This window comes from Hippocampus zosterae, chromosome 20 (assembly GCF_025434085.1).
Source record: "Hippocampus zosterae strain Florida chromosome 20, ASM2543408v3, whole genome shotgun sequence".
Lineage (NCBI taxonomy): Eukaryota > Metazoa > Chordata > Actinopteri > Syngnathiformes > Syngnathidae > Hippocampus > Hippocampus zosterae.
This window is the reverse complement of record NC_067470.1, coordinates 1,909,669-1,933,721: the sequence shown is the minus strand read 5'-3', so window position 1 is coordinate 1,933,721 and position 24,053 is coordinate 1,909,669. Positions and strand designations below refer to the sequence as shown.

Sequence of the window (24,053 nt, the reverse complement as noted above, 5' to 3'; positions counted from 1 at the left end):
AACGAATAAATGTTGACGTAATCATATCATTGTATTATTACTTGTACGCAACAAAGTGGATGGATTACTAGTTTTGTCATCTTTTACCTCGCTGACAGTTCCCGCTGTCACTTTAGCCTTCGTCAAACCTGTCACTGCTTCATTGTGACAAATCTTTAAAAAAAAAAAAAAAAAACATCTATTCGTTTCTCGTTTGTTGATTGCAACATGTCAACATTTTTTATTATACAATCACGATTTGACATTTCGGGACAGACTTTAGCAAGGATCATGGAAGTTGACACATCTGTGGAGCCACTAAAACAAACATACAAAAATTATTTTAGGTGTCCATAGAGATGCCTGAATAAATTACAACGATTTATTACAGGCCGTGCAAGATTTATCTACTCGTCAGATTTTGACTCTGCTATTTCTTTTTTCCAATTTCTATAGCCACAATAAAATTTCCTAACTGTGCTACAAAACTATAAATCAATTCTATGCGAGTAACCGTGTCGAGTGCATATAGTTTATTCATGTGCTCCAGCGTGATCATTAACACACTGTTGTCAATATTGCATGAACACCTGTTGGGTCAGACATTAAAAAAAAAAAGAGCCTGCATCGATGCCATTTGAGTTTTACACGGAGGCTATTTTCAATTTTTGTGAGTTTAAACTTTACATTTGCCTGCCTGGCAAATGTCAGCCGCTATCTGCCGAGTTACAAGCGTTCCGCTTCCCTTGCACCACTTTAATGACGCAAAGCAACGAGGGGCTGCAAAATTCCAGCCACGGGCGTTTTTCCTTTGCTCAAACCCAAGCAGCGGGGTTGGACGGCAGCGGGTGAACGGCGCTGCCGGCCTGCTGCCACGCTGGGGGAGGGGAGGGGTGGGGGGGTCTGATTTTTGCGAGTCAAGCTGGCATGCTTTTATCGAATGCACATCCACTCGGGCGGGATCGGTGGTGAACAGCGGGAGCCGGCCATCACCTGCGCCCATTATCAGTCCGTTACATGGACGCCTCCGCGTGGGTCACGACCGCACGCCGTTTCCCGTGAATGGAACCCCTGCTCAGGGCGATGCGACCGATCTCTGTTTGAAAATCATGAAGAGCAGATCAACCAGAAAGTGAAAAGCTGAGGTGCAGATTATGTCCTGGAAAGGTACTGATGCGTATATTTTAGTGGCCACAAGGAAATAGGTAGATGACAGTTACTTGATTATTATTTTTATTAACACTCTCGATCGACGGCTCGTTGTTGTTTTTGCCGCGTTTTCCGAAGCTTGTAATTATCTGGATTAGTTGAGCGCCTTGGGAAGGGAGTGAAAAGGTTCCCTTTCAACCTCTTCAGCCAAACCATAATTACTCTCAAGGAGCGACACTGTGTTGTTTCGTACTCATAAAATGTCTAATAAATTCAAAGTGTCAAACTTCTCAGCGGCTTCGCAAAAGGTCAACTGTGCTGTTTTTTGTTGTTGTTTTTTTTTTTTAAAGCCGCTTTACACTGACTTTTTTGATCCTGGTGATTATTTTAGACATGGGCAGGGTGATTCTATCCAGTTTGTTGAAGGACCGGGTTTCCATCGTGAATATGCTCCTTGGCAGGTTGGCCACCCAAAATCTCCCTTTTACTATCCGAAAAACGGTTAGCACGGAGAAAAGAATCTTTTGAAGGCCGATCGTCAGATTTCAATTCGACTTTTCAGATTCCTGATTGCGTAAGCGCGTCGTAACCGCGTCGTAACCGCGGCGGCGTCCTCATAGCATCAGCAGCCTTGGCAGGGAGGTGCCGGCTGACATTTGTCAACGTTTAAGTGTGTGTGTGTGCGCGTGTGTGTGTGTGTTGCGTTGGCTCACTCTCATAATAAACTGGACGGAAACAAGAAGACGCTCCAGATCCTTGAAAGTTCTGGCATCCGCTTGACGAGAATTGGATGGTGATGATGGCTCGCTCTCATACGATCCCGAGTCAAGGTGTATCAAGGCGCGCTTGGAGGAATTTGGCGCCGGAAGAAGAAACCCAGTAAACACTTTTGTGGCTGAAGAAAGACGGTCAAGGCAGATGCACTTCAAAGTTGACGCTTAGAAGGAGGAGTCTGTTTATGGTCGCCAGAATGACATCGTCAAGAAAGTTGGCAGCTTTGGCTTAGACACGCGTGACCCACTTTTGGGGCCTCAGAAATTGTGTGATTTTGCTCCAAAGTCACATTTTGGGGGTTGGAAATATGATTCAAATTGTCTCCCCTTTCACTTCCTTTTGAGGTCTATTTTCTCACTTCCGACTCATTCTATGCAGTGTGATGCATTTTTATTTTTTTTTGCCAAGACTTCTTCGCCACATTCCGTGTGACTATTCAGTGTGAAAAGTACCGTCGGCAACATCCTGGTCTTCAAAGTTGTCATCAGACGTCGCCAAGGTGCGCTCAACTCCCGTGTCCGTCCCGATAATTTTACACATTGCCTTTGCGTGTTCGAGAAACGGATGCAATGTCAACGGTTGACCCCCCCCCCCCCACCCCAACACCATTGTGCATGTGGGACAATTGCTTTCGACACAAAAGGGCCGCGCGCAGTGACTCCGGGCTAACTGTACGTCCTGCCCCCAAATTTGGAACGCGAAGCTTTCCTCTCCTTTTTGCACGTTGCCTAAGCGCGTTAGCGTAACACGTCGTTGTAATGGGAACTCTAGCCGCCCTCCCCCCCACGAAAAACAGCAGACACGATGACTCGCGTGACGTGATGAACATTTGTATTGTGATGCGCTGCCCGGCGGGGCGACACGCACGGCTCGCATTGCGACACGTCTGCCGTCGGTGTGACGCTCGCTCGGCCCGAGCCCGAGACGAGCGCTCGAAGAATTGTGCTAACGTTGCTACTTTTCATTAGCTCGCTGCCACCCTGGTGCCTCCCTCCCACTCTTTCCCCTGAAGGCCTCGCCGATATTAAAGTCTTCTCTGGCGCCGACGCTGCACCCACTGCATCTTTGCACTGCTGTCGTGCGACTGATATTGTTTGAAGCTTTTTTTTTTTTTTAAATAAGATGCGGCAAGTTTTCAGCACAACTTAACAAGAAAAAAACATCATACCCCCGAAGCACATTGTTGGATATTTCCACAACCTGTGAGTTGACTAAACGAGTGTAGACTACAGTCATACCTCGGTTTTCAACCATAATCAGTTCTAGAAAGCTGTTCGAAAACCGAAACCACCAAAAAAACCCAAAAAATCTTTATTGAACACGTCTGCTGGCAATGGAACGTTACCCGAGGAAGCGTCACTTCCTCGTGTAAGGAAGGCAAGAGGAGTCAAGTGGTGCATTCAAGTGCGCTCAGTTTGTTCGAGAACCGATTTTCGGTCGTAATCTGAGGCATAAAAAACTCAATCTTTGGTCGAAAACCGATTTGGTCAAGAACAGAGACGTACAAAAACCGACGTTGGGCTGTACACTAAATAATAAAAATGATTATTTTATTTCTAACTACATCTAATTTTATCATAGTTTTGCTTTTACCGTATTTGTTTATGTGCATGTCCTTATATGGTCAGGAGGAAGAAGGACAAGAAGAACCAGCTTTTATGTGCATGCCGTTTAAATGGGAAATATACGTTATTAAAAAAACGATTGTGCACGCCGACCTTGACTTTTAATACTTCCGCTGTGAGAAAATTATGATGAACATAAAATAATGCTATCATGCGCTCTATCGCCGTTTGTTGTGTTCTGGGCGAGCGGGATAAAATTTCAAAGTGCCGCGAATTTGCTCGGCGCTCCGCGAACATCCGCGTTGTCTTGCGAAAATCGAAAGCGACGTTCGACAATGACACCGATGACGCGTCGTCAGCGACGGGTCAGAGCGCGCGACCGCCAGCCCCGACGCATGCTAATGAACTTAAGCCCATCAAATAAGCAGCGAGCCCTCTCGGGGCACCCGCATTTTGCAGGGGTTGCAGGAACAGTCATTTTCCATTACGGCTGCACTAAATGACTAGCGACCTGCGGGAGAACTAATGTCTGACCCGAATCGAGGTACACCTCGCCGGCGGATCTTTTGTAGATCATTCTTGACTTTTCAGATCACGCGGCGTGAAGACGAATGGTCGGCGGGTCGGCGGGCCGCGCTAACGTCGTAATCTGCTGGCGAAAGCCGTGTTGCGGGTCTGCATAATTAATCACTTGAGGCAACGAGGGCCGCGCTTATGAAATTAACGGCTTGCCCTCTTGCGTTGGCGGAAAGCTGATTAGGTGAGGAGGCGCAACAAACCAGGTGAAGTCATAACACGACCACTGCATGCTCATGAAACAATAGCCGGATTGGATGCATATTTTTCCCACTTTAATAAAACGACACGCAACTCTGCTTGCCGTTTGGATTTGATATGTTTTGGTTCACACAGTCTCGTAAGGCCCTAGTTTGACAGCGCTAGCTTCGTATTTATAAGGCTAGCCATGTCGTATTCGTACATGGTGTTTGTTCAGATGCTTGTATAATCTGGCTATGACTAAAAACTGGAAGGTTTTTCCCGATCACGTGCAGTCAGGGGGTCGCCCTGAACATTTCCATACTTGATCCGATGGAGTTTTGCGTCGGTTTGGATCCCTTAATTTTTGCCAAGAGTCGGTTCAGGCCCCAACCACATTTGGAAGCCGTATTGTGACAGAGCGGCCAGTGAATCATGTCGCATGATTTGTGTCTCGACATGATTTCGTGTTGCCGGTTGTGACATTTTTTAATTTTTATTTTTTCTGAGGGTTTCACTCCAGCCGTTTACTTTATCTGGCATACAGAAGGCGACTCAATAAGGCGGCGCGACAAAGGATGTGACAGGCGGCGTTGCGGTCTCGCCACAAAGGACACAAACACAGACGAGTGGCAGGGAGAGCGGAGAACGTATTAAATTGCACATCGGCAAGCCGGATTACACCTTCTTAAGCTTTTTTTTCCCCCACAACGCCTCTTTCGCAGCATCTGTCATTTGGCCGTTTTTTTTTTTTTCCTTTTTCCATCAGTCAGCTGATATCGAAACGTTGCTGATTATCAGCTGGGTACTGTGAAGCCCTCGTTTGAAACCCTCATCCAGGTTGGAATCACCAATTTAGGCTTGAGAGTCAAATTCCGATTCCTCCTCCGATGAAGGCATACACGGCGAATGATAGCCCAATGCCCCAACCCGTGTCGGCCATTTTAAGATTTCATATAAAGACAATTTATGCATATACTTAAAGGTGTCTTTTGTGTTTCAGGTGATGAGGTTCTGAGGAGCGCTCCTTCCTGACCAACACGGGGGAAAAAAGCACGGCGCCCTCCCTCGGGCACCGCCGTGCCTCCTCTTTCCCGGCCAAAGTGCGTTCACCGTGGCTCAGCTCTCGCCCCCGCGCCACTTCGACTTTGAGAGCTGACCCGCACAGACCGCCAATGCTAGCAAGGAACTGCCTGCTGCTGTTCCTTTGGTATCACCTCCAGGAAGGCTCGGCCTCGCCGGCGCCCCCAATAGGGTCGCCCTCCTTGCCACTGGGACCCGGCAGGATGGTGGGGAGGGCGCGACCCAGGACCTTGCTGGGCTCTCTGAGGAATGGCCCGGCCGGGTTCCAACGAGTTAAGAGGGGCTGGGTTTGGAACCAGTTCTTTGTGCTGGAGGAGTACATGGGCTCTGACCCACAGTACGTGGGCAAGGTAAAAAACTTTTATACTACTCCTCTTGTGACGACTTCCAATAACCCTTGAATGGTGTACTTACCCTTGTTTGAATCCATATCTCTGGTCTGAAACCAAACTAAAACTCTGACATAAAATTCTACATTGAGACTCCAACGCTCCCTTAAAACAAATCCCATAATAAATCCAAGGAAATTTTTGCTCTACAACACTCACCTTGCTTGGAAACCTTAAGCCAGGCTTGAAACCCGAATCAATTCTTGAAACCACAACCCTAGATTGAAGCCCCCAACTTAGAACTCTGATCCCCTAACCGCTTCACACTGTTACCTCATTCACCTGCTGATGACGCGGGAGCAACTGGGATGTTCAGTATCTTCCTCAAGAACACTTCTGCATGGCCAGGGGTTCAAACCACCAACCTCAGAGGATGGCAAGCGACCACTCGACCACTCTAGCCATGTTGCCCTTCTCGGCTTTGTTTCTTCCGAATGATGTCACACTCATACCAAACCCGAGCTACAGTCGAAAACTGATCAGGATTTAATGATCCAAACTTTACCTCTGGGTGGAAAAAATACCTTATAGTTGCACAGTAATTCATTATACCAATCCTTTTGCTTTATTTTTTTTTTCTTATTTGGTAGTTGAAAAACTTGTGATACCCTGACCTTGGGGCCCATCAGTCATAAAACCCAGATTGCTAATGGGGAAAACCACCATGAGGCACTCATGCGGACTCGAGTTTGCGCCTTACTTAACGATCATCGACGTTTCTGTGAAAAGCATCTAGAGACGAGAGTAGGCCCTAACGACGTTGATGGCGGCGCGAGCGAGAAAGGATAAAAGCCGCTGAGGGTGAGGGCAGGGTGACGGTGACACGATTTTTGACGCAGTTATCAAGTTGACTTTAAAGAGCAGAAAAAAAGATCACAGTCCTCCTCTGCCAAGAACATAAATGAACCCAAGTGGACCACCGGCTGGGCCACCGGCATGAAAGGAGCTTTTAGAAGGTATTCCGAGTCTGGGCTGAAAGTGCGAACTCCACTTAACAAACTCGACGGTGAATTCGTTTCGTGTGGGTGTGTTTGTGAGCAGGAAAGCGGCAGGGAACGACGAAACAATTAGCCAGCTAATTGGCGTCATCGTTTCTAGCTGTCTGCCAATTTGACTGAGACGAAGCGGCGCATTTTCTCTCGCCAATGAGCTTTTTAACGATTATGTACTCGGGCAAAAAGGAATGGCGTCGCGGGGCTCGTCATCCTTCCCTGCTGTCCTTTGATTGGCATGTTTAGCATTTAGCATTTGTTTCGTAGCATAATCGAGTGGAAGTTGGCAAGTCGCATTGCACTTGGGAGATCAAACCGCCCTCGCGTATCAGGTGTCGGTATATCTGTGGTTAATTTTATTTTTGCCCTTACGTACTCCTGATACGGCGCTTGTACAGTCATACGAAAAACAGGAAAATATTGAAAGAAATTTCAAGATACGAAAGGTAAAAATGCAGTATCAGAATCTATTAGTTTCGTAAGTAGAGCTACCACTGTATTGGCCGTCCATTGAGATAGACTTAATATTGTGGCATACGGTTGTGTGTTTCCAGTGCTTTTATGCTAATGCAGAACCCTTATGCATCTTTAATGGGATGCGCTGATCTGGTCTATCTCTTTTCCGCCGCTGTTGTTATCGCACGGCTTTGTTTTCATCTCGTCAGCCATCACGAAGCATAAGTGCAGCGTCTCCAGCTGCGTGCGTTTGCTAACATTTGCCAAGTCAGCCCGCCGAGCACCTGGCACGCGCGCCGGCACACACTCGCAAGTCTTCTCCGTCGCCTTGTATTAATTTAGAATTTACGTACCCTTTGGGCTGCTCCATAAAAGTCAACGATTTGAGTCGCCGAGTGGACGAGTAACCGAGTCAAATCCCATTTTGTCCGCCGTATCGCTCCCGTTATTATCTGCTTGGTCAGTGCGCGCGTGCTAGGAGAGGCACGAGAGCAGAGACAACTAAGTCTTCTGTGTGGTCAGCACGTTCAAACACGTATGGAGCTCTCATCTGCGGTTATTATTATGATTATGATTATTATGATCAAAGTGTTCACCGATATTATGGATCAGCTGCTTTGTGAGATTAAAAAGCCAGTGCGAGCAAACCGCTATTACAAGAAATGTATTCCAAACATCAAACGACACCCCAAAACACAATGATACACGCAATCTTAGGATTATATCCTCCTTTTTAAATAATCTTCTGATTTAAAAAAAAAATATATATATATATATATAATTTTTGTTAACATGTTGTGGCATATAGGCAACTAAAAAAAAAAACAAACACTTTTGTGTGGCTCGCTTCAATTATTTGCTATTTTTGCATTGGCCAGCAGTGTTTCGGTTCCAAGGCCGGGGCCGTGACGTTTCACTACACACCCTGGACGGGTTGTGATGTAAATCACTCCATTCAATCGTAAGTTCAAGGTAGTCATTTATCAATTCTTATCTTGCAGCTAGTTGGGTAGTTCTAGGTTAATAAGCTGCAACCCCAACTTACGACCTGTTGCTGTCGAGTGCAATTCCAACTTTGGCGCGACTAACAAGACGAGACGTCAGTTATGACAGCGTGTGGAATTTGGTGTCACAGAAAATCGGGGGAGAAGGTGAGAGAGGTGCCGGGGGTGGGGGGGTGGACAGTGAAGGTGTTACGGATCAGCTAGTTATGCTATTAGCGCTTGACTTTGTCCTTTGAGCGGCTCGGGGATGCTGCAGATAACATTTCAGTTCTTATTTCCTGTCCACACAAACACGCGAAGGTCACTTTGAATCCAAAGTTTGGATGCACACAGTTGGTCTACTAGGAAATGTTTTCGACACCCTACATATCCTCTGACATTTATTTATGCTTATGTTTGGTCTTATTTCAAATTCCAGGTAAGAAGCCACCAGTGAATTGCGCAATAATATCACAGAGAAAAAAAAGAGATGGGGGGGGGGCGGGATATTGCACTGCAGAAATAAATTTTCTGTAAGTGAAAGTGTAGTATTGTGTTGAGGCGAGGTTACCCGCTATTATCAGTGGATGCTTTGATGCTCTGTGGCTGTGTATCAAGTAAAAAACTGGCGGAAAAAGCCGCCAAATGCCGTTCGCTCGAGCTGTAATGGACGTGTGTGAGCAAAACAACCTTTATCAGATGTGAAAATCTGCTAAATTTCCTCGTGAAAGCATTTACACTCGGTTGCACCGCGTACCCCCCCCCCCCCCCCTCCGTCTGACCTCATTTAACCAAAGTGGCAACAAGCCAAGTGACGTTTTCATATTTGCTTAACGCACTAATAATTGCTAATATGTTTGCGTTGTGCACAGCCGTCACTAAATGCGAAGGCAAACACCAAGCAGCCACTGCTAATCGCGGCTCACCAAGGTGCAAATAAGGTTGCGCCGCCGCCGCCATCTTTATCAGCAACACACACGCTCCGATTTAAGTATTCAAGCTGGTTTTACATGTGGCCTCTTTAAGACTCACCTCATCCGCCGTGCAGTATTGTTAAATCTGCAGGGGAAATATTATTGCAAAATTGAGTTTTTCTGCACGATAAGGCACACATAAAAGCATCCCGCCCCCCCGACCCCCCAAGTGCGCTTTATAATCCAATGCGCCTTATATATAGATCAATATTCATATTTATTGGATATAGTAATTTAAAAGTTCTGTCAAACGCGTTGTTACAGCTGCAAGCAGTTGTGAAAGCTCAATACGAATAAAGCTGTATTGTATTGTATTCCCTTGAGCATAGCTCCATCTAGTGGATGCACAACATAACCACAGCCACTACTACAGCATCTATTGTAAACACCTTATAATGTGGTGCTTTTTTTTCTCCCTTCTTTCCGATTAATCAATTTACGCTACTGATGGCACGGCACGTCCAAGGGTGCACGTCCTCCACATCACCGCACATTAGCGGTTCAAGCGTCAAGGACGTCAGGGGGGTTAATCTGCCAATTAGCTCACGCGGAACGCTGGTGATGTGCGAGCAAACGTCAGCGTACCGTCCGCTTGGGTTGAGCGAGCACCGCCGTTAAGTCGCTCGCATTTGGTTCTGATTGATCGGAAGGAGAGTCACGTCAGTTTGGATCGTCAAATTAATTAGATTCATTCGGGGTTAATTACGTTCTGATTAATTCTGAGAAGTCGTTGGAATATTGAAAGGAGTAACCTGAAACGTTGAAGGAAACTTGAAGCCATACCAAGATGGCTTCGCTTTGGATGTCAGATTCTGGTGGTGGCATAGAACTTGTGGACATGACCTTTTGGGGATAAAGTCACCAGGAACATCTGGAGTCACAGCTGTGCACGGCAGGAAGGAGACTTTCAAAAAGAGAGGTAGAGATGGGTTTATGTAAGACTAATTGAGACAGATTTGGGGTAAAAGCACCCTCGGTAAGGGAAAGTAAAAGAGCAAAGGAACGTCACAATTTGAGGTCTTAAGATGTCGCCCAGTCTGAACCTTGAAGAGAATTGTATCAAATTCTCAACTGGAAATCGAAGCTAATAGCCAGTTAGCATCAGAGTTGATAAGTCAGTACAATCAAACTGTTTCTGTAATTCAGAAAAAGAAATGCGAAAACCCAATTCCGAAATGTAGACGAGACCCTGCGTTGACTTTATGTGAATGATCACCCTTTCAAACATCAATTTTCGTTCCAAAACTGTTAGCCACTTAGCACCAGGCTAGGTTGATAGCCAGCAGGACCAAACTTGCCACTTCATGAAATGCGGCCGCCCTTGGAAATGTCCAAAAAAAGTGTCCACCGGAGTGTGTTGACCTGGTGATGCGCCAACGCTTCTGACACCAGAAGACGAAAGGTCGCTCATTTAAATAAAAGTCGGTAAAGCACTTTGACAAAAGGCCGGCGCTGCATCTCCTTCAGACTTGTTTGCTCCCCGGAATGACCCTCTCACCCCCCGGCTTTTATTGACTGCACTTCCCCGTCCCGCTTCCCGCCTCCACTGAGATTTATATGGAATCTACACTTCCAATAAGGAGTCATGAGAGAGGAAGCGGAGCACCTTTTACCTCCACGGCCCATTAAATGTAGTTTAGTTGAAGCGCTTTGGGATTCTGTGGTAAAACGCTCCGGGAGATGAGGTGTCCCGTCGGACCAAAACGTGTTTACGGTGACCGGATGGCAAAAAGCTGCATTTCTTAAAGGCCTTAAATAAGACGGACCGTGATAATGAATCCCAAAAACAAGCCGAGGAGACTGTTGCCCACAGCGCTTGTCGCTGACCTCGGACATGACGAGCCTGACAATCATCTCGTTTATCTGTGAAATGCCATCCGGCTAGCGGTGTGGCTAATGCGCTGACACCACTCATCAGCCGTTTGATGATCCTTAAATAAGATGGATCTGTGGGAGGACCGCGGGTATTATGCAGACAGCCAACAACATATGGACAAGTCACCTTTACGCTGACAGAACTCTTCTTGGCTGGTTTTTTGACTGGATACCAGTCCAGTCAAACAACCCCCAAATCATCTAAGCACCTGTCAGGACAGACTCCAGCATCGCCGTTAGTCTCACTTACATGTGTCTGTCTTGTCCGTACGTTGACATTTAAGTTCCACGTCGCTTAATCAAGTGTGATATGAGAAAAGGCATCGACCCGATCGATAGCCGTTGCTAATGTCGCATGTGGCGGGCGTGATAGGGCGACAGGCGCCATTTGGATGCTTGACCTATGTGTCCATTTTGTCAACAAACGCATAAACTCGTATAAATAGCTGGCGTTGGACAAAGCTAATGTGGACAGCTACGGTCTACCCGCCCTGAAAAAAAATCCGGAAAAAAGTATATTATGAGAACACTCATCGTGACTCAAGTCACGTCCAGAGTAACACGCTTCCAAGTCGAGTCTCAAGTCTTTTGTTCAAGTCACAGGTCATCAAAATAGTGACTCAATTCTCCATCTTTGCTTGGCACTGAGCTAACACAGCCAGTTACGTGTCCTATCTATTTTGTGGCCCCGCTTTCACACACACACACACACACGCGCGACACTCAGATAGCATGTACGCTTTTCATATGAGACCTCGTTTCAGCCCACGTGCTGCCGAGAGTCGCTCGAAGCCTGGCGGCGCAGGCGTGACGCGGCTACAGATAGCGAGGTGTCATCCGCCGAGAAATGGCCGGCGCGCTGATATCGATCTGCTATAATAACCTCGCCGCGCCGTTTCCGATAGCTGAGCTTTCCCGCCGACTAACTGTACTTCCGCGCTAGCGCATCGGCCGCTCACGCCGCAGCTAGCTAGCGTCAAGGGGTAAACAAACAAGCGCGTCAGGTGTCTTATCTCCCATCGATTATTTCACGGGCGTTAATTGGATCTGCGGCGTGAACTAGCATGTTGTCTTGCAGCGTATGACAAGGTTATTTAGCATAGATACCGGAGCAAACGGTGAACCCTTGCTAGTCACAAACGGTTAGCAACCAAGGGCCCAGTGCAAATAGAAAAAATAAATAAATCAGCTAATTGTACGCACTCTCTTGTTTAAACCCCAAACTAGAAACCTGACATCAACATTTCAGGAACGTTTCAGACATATCTTAAAACTTTACTCTGAAATTTAAATTGATTGAAAACTTGCTCAAGCTGTGTTTTTCTCGTTCACATTGCTCAAGATGAACATGACGTTGGTGTCATGAAAAAGCCCTCGATTGCACAGCGCCCCCTTGACGGAAAAGAGTTAATAAGCAGGGGCTTTCAGACCTCATGTGGAAGCAAACCTGATTGGTCAGGCTTCATGGGCCCATTCCCAGACTTGCCATATGTGTTCCTTCGAGGTGCAGCGTATAATCCCGGCTGCAGAAATCCAATTACACCAATTTTTTTTATTAACACATGCTGCCTACATTCTGCACCAAAATCAGTCAAATGAATCAATATATGCAAACTTTGTGATGAGAAGCGTCGCTCGGTGCACATCTTAACTGGAGAATGAGGCACGACTATCTCCCATGGCCGGGAACTCGATCAATATCATCATATATCATGCTTCATATTCATATTCCTGGACTATTGTGAGCATTATACAGTATGGCTGCAATTAATGGGAGAAAAAAATATATATACTGTATAGGGGACGCATACTGCGGTAAATACCCAGTTGCTTAAAACAACTGTGCCAATCTCTGTGTCTCACTATTTACGGAAATGCGTTTTGTGAGGAAGGCATTCTGACTTTTGTGAATTAAATGACGGATGGAAAATGTAAACAGCGCTGTGTTATTAGAACGGATTAGCATTAGAAAACATTATCGGCGATGTGTCGATGTGTGTTTGCCAATGCGTCCGTTGCACGTTGTTACGTTTTTGTTTTTGTTTTTTTGTGTACCACACTACCTGCAAATTTGCTCTTATCGCTGAATCAGAAATGCAAATGGGGAAAAAAAAAAACAAGCCTGTCACCTCATTTACACGAAATGGCATTGGCTTGTAATGAATGAGGGGGGGGGGCTGTCATTAATTTAAAGAAAAGGAAAATCAAGTGTTTCAAATGAGGAATACATTGGCACACACAGGAGACATGATTGAAGAGTCAAAAAAATATAGATTTTCTTTTTCCCCTTTTCACTATGCAGGGAACAAAAAAAAAATATTTGGTATTGGCTACAATTTGTACAGATGAGATGTTAAATCAACAAAAGTGTGTGTGTGTGCGTATGTGTGTGTGTGGCCCACAGAATCGTCCCCGCCCGTGTGTGACATTCACGTTGACTTTTTTTTTCTTTTCTTTTTACAAGCCTTTCCATTGCAGCCCTCTCCCGGCCAATTGCGTAAGACTCCGCAGATGTTGCACTTTACTTGGTGTGATTGTAAACTCACTCGATTAGCGCGCCGGCGCTTGCAACAGTCCGTCTGTAGGATTTGCAACGCGCCGCGAGCAAAGTCCCCAGCAAAGCGCTTTCATGTACCTATTAGCATCTGTGGCGGTCGAGTCCACATGAAAAAAAAAAAAAAAACACCAAACAGTAAGTGTGGCAAATTTGTAAGTTCTTCCCCCTGCGGGTATGCCTCTCCAATCTGTTCATCACCCTGCAACCAACACCGTGTTTTATTAAAAACGTACAAACCTGAGCGTGCACGTTTCAGGAGAACACCCGAGTGCAAAGACGCTCTTAAACTCACCGTCTGGCAGCCACAGAATGCCCACAGGAGACGGCAATCTTTGATTCGAGGCAAAAGAAAAGACGCATCTGTCAGATGATTGCCGTTTTTTTTTTTTTTTTGCATCGTACAAAGGCACAAACATCACAAGACGAGACCACGCTAACATCATTAGCCTTTTTTTTTAATCTGCTGAGCCATAAAAGCCTCAAATAAAATAAAAAACAAACAAAAAAAAGAGGGCATGAAAATTCTTGCACAATAGCCTCCCGCAATGCAAAGAGCCTCAACCAACCTGTCAAATGTGTTTCAAAAGTCATGTGGTATTTTGTAATTTATCAAGGTATAGCTTAGCTTTCATGGTCTTACAAATCACATGAGATCATTCTGTTGTTGGCACCAAATAGTTTGTAAAGTATACGTCGGATTACGTCCACTTTTGCCGTATGTTCCCCACCCGGCTAATTCTCAAAGGCCCTGTTAGCATGTTAGCTTCTCCTCATTTTTGGCCTCATCAATGTCGCTCGCTGTTTTACGCCCCGTCCTCTAAATCCCAAAGATGTCGGTCATTCAAAACGTTAACCTTGTTTGGATGGATGGATGAATGGATGGATATTATCGTTAGGAATCGTGACCACGCCCATGCTAGCCCAGTGAACAACCAAGCGTGTTAGTCACTCACTAGCTGAGCTTGAATATTGAGAAAAGGTCAACGATTAAGACATCAGAAGCTCATAAGAGGACATTGACTCCTGAACGAACCTTCGCTTTGATGACTTGGATCTGAAGCAACTTTGCTTGGCGTTGAGCTTTGCGTTTTGAGACTCGACCTGTCCTCTTATTTTTATTTTTTTGTCTTGCAGCTGCACACAGACCTGGATCAGGGCGACAGCGCAGTCAAGTACACGCTGTCGGGCGAAGGCGCCGGCTCCATTTTTACCATTGACCAAACCACGGGGGACATTCACGCCTTACGCAGTCTGGACCGCGAGGAAAAGCCTTACTACACGTTACGTGCCCAGGCCGTGGACCTCAACAGCAACAGACCCCTGGAGCCCGAGTCTGAGTTTGTCATCAAGGTGCAAGACATCAACGACAACGAGCCAAAGTTCTTGGAAGGGCCGTACCGGGCCACTGTTCCTGAGATGTCACCCGTGGGTAAGGCGACAAACGCTTTCGGTATCTTGATATGTTTGCATTGAAGTGGCAGAGGGAGTGTCTTGAAGTCGAACTGACCAAATGAGGCGGTACAGTGCGCCGCAAAACGCTTGGAGCTAGACTCTTGGTTGTTGAAGACGTTTCACTGTCGATCCAATTTTTTTTTTTTTTTGTGGGCAAAATGGCCACTCACAAGTGAAATGTTTGGTCGGTTCATTACCCAGAAAATAACCGTCATTACCGGCCTGAACTGGCAATCACAAAGAAAAACATCGCCTCGCTACACCCACCCGAATCAAACAGTGGAACACCATACGAAAGATTTAGATCTGAATAAATTTTATTTGGTCAAAGGTGAAACGTCTTCAACAGCCAAGTAGAGTCAGCTTTTGGACGACTGACATTCTACACAGTATCGGGATTTTATAAAATATACAGTACTTAACCATTGAAGGCTCGCCCAAATTTGGGTCATTGATTGCGCATGAGGCCACGTTACAAAAACGAGTAGCAACATGAACATCTGAGGGACAAAGCCAGATTTGAGATTTTATAGCCATCTTCTTAGCTCTGAACTAAAATTATATCTCCCTGGCATTCAAAGCGCTTCTTGCGTAATATCTAGGTCGGTGTGTCACCGGAATGAATGATGATATTCCATTGGCCTTCATTATACTAGCAACAGGGAGTAAATGCAAACGGAGCCCTGGGGAACGCCACTTTTAATTTTCAGCGGCAATGAGGTGTTACTACTAATAAACAGTAGGTGGATCCCTGTCCTGTCCCGTTCCCCCCAAAAATTCTGCTGAAAGCACTGTGTGGGCAGCGATGCGTCTAAATTTTGCCGGAAGCTATAGAATCATCAAAATGGCGGCCGCCGCAGAATTTTCAATGTCGTCTCATATATTTCAAATTGTAGCTTTCACGCAGGATTATAATGTGTCATGTTCACCCAGGTTGCAAAAAGAAACACCATCTGATGCAGGCTTGACAGAAACATTGTCGACGAAGGAGATAAAATAACCGTACGAGGAAAAAGTCCAGACTGGAGAGTAGCGGATGACAAATGTGCATAATTAGCTTGCCATCAGTGCAACTGGCCCCAAGTTGATGAGGTCTAAATGTCGTGTATTTGTTGAGGGCTTTCAACAATGAACCCGCAGATTCGTTTCTCCCGCAGCCAGCTCTCGTTGTTCAGAGTTTAGTGAGTCCCAATTTCTCTGCGTCAGTTTTTTTTTTTTTTTTCTTCAAGCAAAGCCAGCGTTCACCTTCACGGCGGATGTGGAGGCACGTTTGTAATTGTAGACGTGAAATAGTCTTCAAGGTCACCAAAGCCCTCCGGGGTTCAGGACAAGAGGGAGGCAAGTCGGAATAAATAATTCAGGTCATTTTCTTGTTTCGAATGAAAACACAGCGACATCAGTAACGTAACCTCGGGAAGATTCAAAATGGCCTTGAGAAGTCCAGTTTCTACTTGTTGTCTTCTGCTGAGTCAGTCCAAACCGATCCAGAGCTGTCCAGACTCCTTTCTGATGCCCCGGGACCCGCCGAAATCATTGACGGCGATCGCGCCGACAAAGTCAATGCATGCTAAACATGACACCTCTGCAGAGTCGGCAGAAAAGTCGAGTAGATTTATGGTGTCACCGGAGTTCCCTAAAGCGATAACAAGACAGACGGTAAAGACATTTAGAACGGAGACGGTCCGAAAAAGGGACGTGAAGCAGGTTTCGGGGTCATGTTTCTAACCAGGGTCGGTGTGGGGATTTGGATTTCAGGTTCCAAGCTACGGTTTGGGTTTCAAGGCTGGATTAGAGTTTCAATGGGAAGATTTGGCCGACATGTTTAGCGTTTCAAGTGAGAATTTGAAATTATGCGAGTGTTTTTCAAGATTGCGCTCTGGTTTCCAGTTACCGTATTTTCCATGACCATGCGGCGCACCGTATTTAAAAGGTGTAGTCGGTTACCGATGCTGTTTCTGTATTGATGCTAAAATGTACACTAGCTTAAAAAAAATACTGTAAAAATGCTAGCATGCTTCCACGCTAGCATTTTTTTTAAGGCAGCGGGAGAAAAACTGAGTTCAATTGTACTTTATTGAAGTATTCACGTTATTTGTTTGATCGATCCTCATCCTCAAATCCATCGAGATCCTCATCTTCTGTATCTGAAATGTTCAAGTTCCCTGGCGTCATTGTGAGAGTCAGTCACGTAGCCATGCGGCTACTCAGAAATGATGCCCGGCTTTCGCGAAAGCTCGTCCAACAGTGCGAGCAGACACGTCGGGCGCATCATAAAAAGGCATTCACTGAGTTTTGGAACTTGTACACAAAGCGACCCGCATGATGAGGCGCCCTGTCCATTTTGCAGAAATTTCAAGACTTTTAAAGTGCGCCTTTTGGTTCTGAAAATACGGTAGGATTATCGGTAGGTTGGAGGGTTTCGTACAAGCGTTGGGGTTTAAATTCAGGGTTTTCAATTCAAGGTTAGGGTTTCAAAGTGGGCTTCAAATGAGGCTGATTCTGAATTTCTAAGTTAGATTTGAAGACTGGTTTCAGGTTTTAGATGAGGGCCTCCGGTTTGGGTTGGCAGGATTCTCATTCGGGTTTCCTGTCAGGGTTTAGGGTCTAACATTTGGCTTTCCCGGTTAAATTCAGCTCTCAAATCAAGGTGAGGGTTCCAAAGTAGCTTTTGAAGACAGGGTCCGGGGTTCCAAACCCACTTTAGGCGCTTCACTCAAAGGCATTAGCACTGTGTATTACTCGTCGCCCAGACATGGCCCAGCGTCCTCTCCGCTAAATCAGATCAACGCAAAGGTGACGGTGACGAGTCAACGAAGTTGGCTCGGGGATTTGTCGGCGAGCTACAACCGGCGTGCAAAGCCGGCGCTTCACTCGCCCTGCGGACTTGTGACATTTGAGGTAGAAAGAGAGGGGCTGCGATTCACAGCCAATCCCCCGTGAGAGCAGATCAAGGTAACTCGCCGGAAGATGAGCTCCCCTCCGTCAGAATGCCAATGACGCCCTCGGAGCGGGAACAAACAAACTAAGTAAATAAATAAATGAAGAGGGAAGAACGCATGCCGCAAGTGTTTACCGCAAGGTACCGTTTGAGTCGACGCTTGTGTTGCCGCCACAACACAGCTCTCGATAATGAGATGATTGACAGGCGGCTAATTAGCCGAAACTGATTATCCCACCAACACGTCTGGTAGATTGAGCCTTCCTGTTATCACAACGATTTAATAATATAATTGATTTATTGACATGACGCATTTTAAAATATCGGCACAACGCTCGGTTCGAGATGGCAATAAACAGGACAGTCATTATTAAAATATGTCATTTATTGAAAACAGTTTACGGATGTGATCACACATTACTATTTATGCAAAAAAACAACCCAAGAAAGTTTGGTGTTGCTCATCTGTTTCTGATCGTTTCCGATTGCATTTGTCGAAGTGCTGGACTGAGCCCAGCATGAATACTTCGAAACAAAACTTTTTTTTTTTAATTCCAGATTTGTCCTCAAGACTTTGTTTGTGCATCCGTCCGTCCTAAAAACGTCCTAAAAACTTACCGTCAAACTTTGATGCCATGCCCCGTCCACAATTATGGGATAGGCCAGGCCTCACAAACATAAGATCACTCGAATAACCCACGCAGCAAATTCGCAAACAAGGTCCCGTATCAAATATTCCCATATTTTCGTGTTTATTGTCCCGCAAAAGTTCTCAATAACAGCTCCAATGGAAGGCGTTTAATACCATCCGTTTGTCAACAGCGTAATTTCCGCCTCGACTGTCCTAATGGTACGCGCCGTTACAATGTGACAATCAACTGAAGCACATACATATATATTAAACGTGCACAAACACACACACACGCACGCACACATACACACACAAAGCCGATGCGCGCAATCCGTGTGTCACTTTGACATGAAGAGTCAGTCACGGCAGTTATTCCAGGCTGCAGTTGCCGCGGTAACACCGCAGTGTGCACGGAGCTATTAGGCTCGTCTGTCAGTTGTGGCAGGAACGGGGGCGGGATGTCCAAGTGGACCGCTGCGTCGACGCTTAATTGTTGTCTCATCGGGTGAAGTTGAAATGAGAGGAAGCCACTTACGAGGCGTTTCTCATGCTTATTATTATTTTTTTTTTTTTAAATCATGTTACCTAAGTATTAATCTCATCTCAAATCAGACTACGTGTTGCTGGAAGTAAACTGTACTACCGATTTGTTGTAGTGCAGAATGTTGCTCGTTTTTTAAAATTGTTGGTGTCTCACCTTGTTTGGACTGTTGGCGGCCTGCGGCGGACACGTTCTATTTTAGGAAGTGCAAACACGGGGGAACAGCTGAGGACTCGGGACGTCCTCTGCTCGCGTTGGGGGTCTCGGCACGACGAGATGCTTCAAAAGGTGGCTTTATTAGCCGCTAATCTGCAGTGTTTTTGTGTTTGAATGGCATTTGTTGCAAGCTTGTTTCCTATACAGCTCGCGGCAGATTAGCATGGGGGATATCGTCCCGCCTGTCATGTGGTACGTGGACAGTATTGATAACGTTTGGGTTGATCAGTACCCGCATGATGAGATCAATACAAAACAATTCAGTCCACAAATCCCGCGTGGTGGTACGTACACCTCAAACCCCGAAAAATGAAACCGGCTGAGGAAAATAAGCTTTTGAGCCAAAGGAACACGAGGAAGTCGATATTTAGGGTACACATTGATGCATTTTTGCACGTATGGATCATATTTCTTGGTTTCAAATTAAAGATGTTTTTATTTGGCAATCTCGTGTCAATTTTTAAGAATTGAATTGTATTTATTTTATGGCCTTTTGAGTAAATGATTTGGGATTTTGTTTGTTAAAATGTCATTATTTCAGTTCATTTTGAATTCAAATTTATTGGCATTCTACTCATGATAGATTTAATTTTCTGTTGGCAAAATGCACTTTGTTATGATTGAATTTCAGCAGTCCACTATAAAATGTAATTAATTTGAATTAAAATACATTTTCATTGCATGGACTTTAATAAGCAATTTTCTTCACATTTCCTATTTGCAAAAGTTACTCGACTTAATTTCCTAATTTATTCCTTTAATGCATTTATTGATTTATTTTTTTAATGCATCATCGTCATCATAAACGTGATCCAACTCATTAAAGGGGGAAATGAAACCCACCGTAACATTCAGGGAAAGCGAAAAAGTAGCACTTTTTTTTTTTTTTTTGCACTGCATTGCAAAAGTCTTTCTCAGCCGCCATATCGGCTTTGCTCGTAATCGCCCGCGTACTTCATTGTAATTTGCAGGACGCAACACCACAAGTCATTCCGTGGCCTCCGTATGTTTACGATGATAAAACGATTAAAAAAAAACACGCTTATTTCTAATTGAAAAGCCACGTCAAATAATAACTAATGCCGTTAGGCGAGGTGGATCCAACGTGTAATTATGCTTCTTGGACGGCTGCCATGCAAACAGCGTTGGCAAGTCTGCCTCTTTATTTTCCTCTGTGTCCTCCTCTTTATTTCGTCAACGGGCCGCTCTGGATGCAGCCCAACTGGGAGACTAGAAAGAACTGTTCGAGGTGTTTATGCTTTGCGCCAAAGTTTGGCTCTTCCCAATTACTCAAAGGCAATGAATAACATCAGGTGTGTGTTATTTCTGTTTTTGTTTATGTGTGGCCGCAGGGACTTACGTGACACAGGTGACGGCCACCGACGCCGACGACCCGACATACGGAAACAGCGCCAGAGTGGTGTACAGCATCCTGCACGGACAGCCCTACTTCTCAGTGGACCCCAAAACCGGTAACGGCTCCTAACTATGTCCGCAGTCATTCCCAAATTGCGGTCTGAGGAAGAATCATCAATGCTTTTTTTTTTTTTTTTTTTTAATTCCTCGCTTACTATACGAAGCTGTGCGATGCTAAAGTAGCGTTTAAAAAAAAATTGTTCATGTTATTAGTCTGGCAGTTACTTGCATTGTGTGTTACCGATATCAGTCATCGAGTACTCGTCGAGGCTGCCGATACTTAAAGGGAAAAAATAAATGAATGTGACTTTTGTGATGTGCGTGAGAAAGAAAAGGCTTTCTTCACAATTTTATTTTATTTTTTTGTCATTGTGTTAAATTAAATTTGATATATCAAAAGTACTTGAGGCATCACGACTCAGTGAGTCCTCAAAAGACGAAAACTCCAAAACCAAGTGATATCTAACCTCCCTAATTGTTTCCATCCTTTTATGTGAAGCACAATTCAACAAATTAGTGACCCGGCAGCTTCCAGATGTCTACCATTCAACGTCTCATCACTTCTCCGCTTTTGTTGCTGACTGCCTAACAATTGTTTACGACTGACGTTTGAAGATGCCCAAACACAATTACGCCGAAACATTAATGCGGTTATTTATTTCGTTGTTTACGCTCACATTCTGTTGCAGTCAATGCAGCAGAACGGTGGTAAAAGCTTGTGGACTGGCAGCTGGGTGGCAGGAAAGGGGGAGTTTTTTTTTTTTAAGTACAGAACATAAAGGAGGATTGGCTTGGATTTTTTTTAATCCATTATTTGAAACAGATTTTGCCATTGCTAAAACAAATAATAAGAGCACGTGTAACATTCAATTTTGAATTCACTGTGAAAATATCAACAATGTCCCGCCCACCTCTGTTTCAGAGTTACGCCACGCGGGTGCACAAAAATAGAGCCCCATATGTAAATTAGCCCCAGTACTACTCAGCAAAATTCACTGGCAGACACATTTTCTCAAAAAAGGCTGATAAAAGATTTTACTGTTGTTATTTAATTTCACACTTCATGGCTTGTGCACGTACTCCAGACACACCGCTATTTGTGTACGAGCTATTAAAAAGTCACATTTCCATAAAGTGTCCCCCTTTAAAAGAGACTTTTGCCTGCAGCGGGACACGCGGGACGGCTCTCGGTGTCATAAAATACCTTCATGCATATCATGACGACGACACAGGTGGAAGGTGTTGCCACTCACTGTAGGACACCCACTGAGGCGGGATGGCAAAACAACGGCAACTACAAACGCAAATCATGCTGTGAGAATAAATATGTTCCCAGCTGGGCGTCCGTCTATCCGTGCAAACGCTGGTCGGCAATCAACAGGTGGGAAGAAAGCCAAATTGGGCTTTTTTGAAATTATCTTCACAGGTATACTCCGAATTAAAAAAAAATCTCAATTCTGGGTTTCCAACTCACAGGGACACACATTCTCTGAAACGTGGACTTTGTAAAACTGAACTCAAATATTACCAAGCATACATAAATCAACATTTCACAGCTTCACTTTAAAGTCATTCGTATCGCTTTGTTAGCTGGTGTGCTGTGAGCTCGCTAGCTACTGTGAGCTAGCTTGCTACTCTACACACACACAGCTCAAAAATCTTCCCTGGTTACGAACAGAAGTGCTCAGTGTTGTTATTTAAATTCCCACGAGAGGAGGTGATGAGCCCGCCGCCCATCACTGTCCATGAGGAGCCCCAGAAAACTCTTGGCTAAGCTAGCTAGCTTGCACACCGCGCAGTGTGGAAAGCCCCGCGGTAGCCCAGTGGGATATATTTCAGTCACCGGAGGCTTTATGTGGATATATCTTGGTGACTTGAACATGTAGGGATGCGAAGGCATGAGAGAACGTTGTTGGATGAAGAAGGCATCTATGTTTTTTGGGGACGTTAGCGACAACACGTTGTAGGGTGTCAAATGTAGATGACATTTATGTTCACTTTATGGGTATTTTAAGCATTTCTCCCCTTAAAAATCTTCATTTAAATCTCTTCCATTCATTACATCAATACTAATGGAATATAAAACCCAGTAGGGTTCTGAGTACTGCTGACTTTGGGTCAGTGAGTGAAGCCCAGAATCCTGAATTTACGTAAAGGTGGTGAAGCAGCATTTAGCCATTATGCTGCGATCAAATGGAATAAACTGCCAACAGAAGTGAATTCAGCCTCATGTAAATGCAGCTGCATATATTAATATATTAATTTACCTGCCAGGCACACTTAACAACTACCGTCATAAAGCATCATGATATCTTATGCGAGTGTTTTATACCACCAACGGTACACCTCTTGAATGATTATTTTAAGTGAAAACTATGCCTCACCTGTAATAAAATATTTAATAACTTTAGGCTTGTAAACAAAACAAGTACGAAGCTCTTGCAGTCGACAATGCACACATTGCCCTGATTTGAGAATATTTAATCTTGGTCAGATTTGATCTGTCTACAAACGCGCAACACGGACGTCGTGTGATCTTCAAGTGAATCACTGCAGGTCTTGGCTACAGTGCGCTGGTTGAATGTCAAGTTTGTCAAGCGACCTCTATTCCTCCTCCCCAGGTGAAATAAAAATGTGCGGCAGGCATGGACGCGCACTCGGCTGGCTTTTATATAGTTCCACTCTGTTCCTTTAAATGCCAGTCCGCCCGGCGCTGACATTTGTGCTTGTGCTGTGCCGCAGGTGTGATCAAGACGGCCTTGCCCAATATGGACAGAGAGGTGAAGGAGCAGTACCAGGTGCTAATCCAGGCCAAGGACATGGGGGGGCAACTGGGAGGGCTGGCCGGCACCACAGTCGTCAACATCACCCTCAGTGACGTCAACGACAACCCGCCCAGGTTTTCCAAAAGTGAGTGGTGCCGGTTTTGAACCATTTTGACACAAATTTGATTTGAAGATAGTGGTTTCCAGTTCATGCCTCTTCTGTTCACTTTGGCGGAAATAACGTTTGGGCTGGTAGATTCAAGTGAAAAGCACTTGTGACACGCAACATTTTGGAATGTGTCATTTCAACCACGCAGGGTCACTGACGTTATGATGGAGCACTTTGTTGTCACTCCCAAAAAAAACATTAACTCCTGACTTGAGTGCTGAGTCGAATGGCACTCCATCAGTCCATCAGTCAATTATCACTCAAAGTTGTCCTCTCACAAAATTTCTTTGAATGACTACGACGGCGTGCCCAATACACTTCCTGATGCAACGCCGCCGCTTCAGGAAAGCAATCCGAACTACGATAATCGATAAATTAAGTGACGACCAAAAG

At 45.2% G+C, this 24,053-nt stretch overlaps 1 protein-coding gene across 3 annotated transcripts in view; it reads left to right on the top strand.

Moving 5' to 3' along the window:
• Window positions 1-24,053, top strand: part of LOC127593301 (cadherin-12-like) — a 104,569-nt gene that overhangs the window by 46,675 nt on the left and 33,841 nt on the right. For all 3 annotated transcript variants that reach the window (XM_052054650.1, XM_052054649.1, XM_052054651.1), the window contains exons 2-5: window positions 5,227-5,656; window positions 14,667-14,961; window positions 20,663-20,782; window positions 23,469-23,636. In XM_052054650.1, the coding sequence (XP_051910610.1) occupies window positions 5,399-5,656; window positions 14,667-14,961; window positions 20,663-20,782; window positions 23,469-23,636 (841 nt within the window). In that variant the 5' untranslated portion in view covers window positions 5,227-5,398. The remainder of the gene's footprint in view (window positions 1-5,226; window positions 5,657-14,666; window positions 14,962-20,662; window positions 20,783-23,468; window positions 23,637-24,053) is intronic.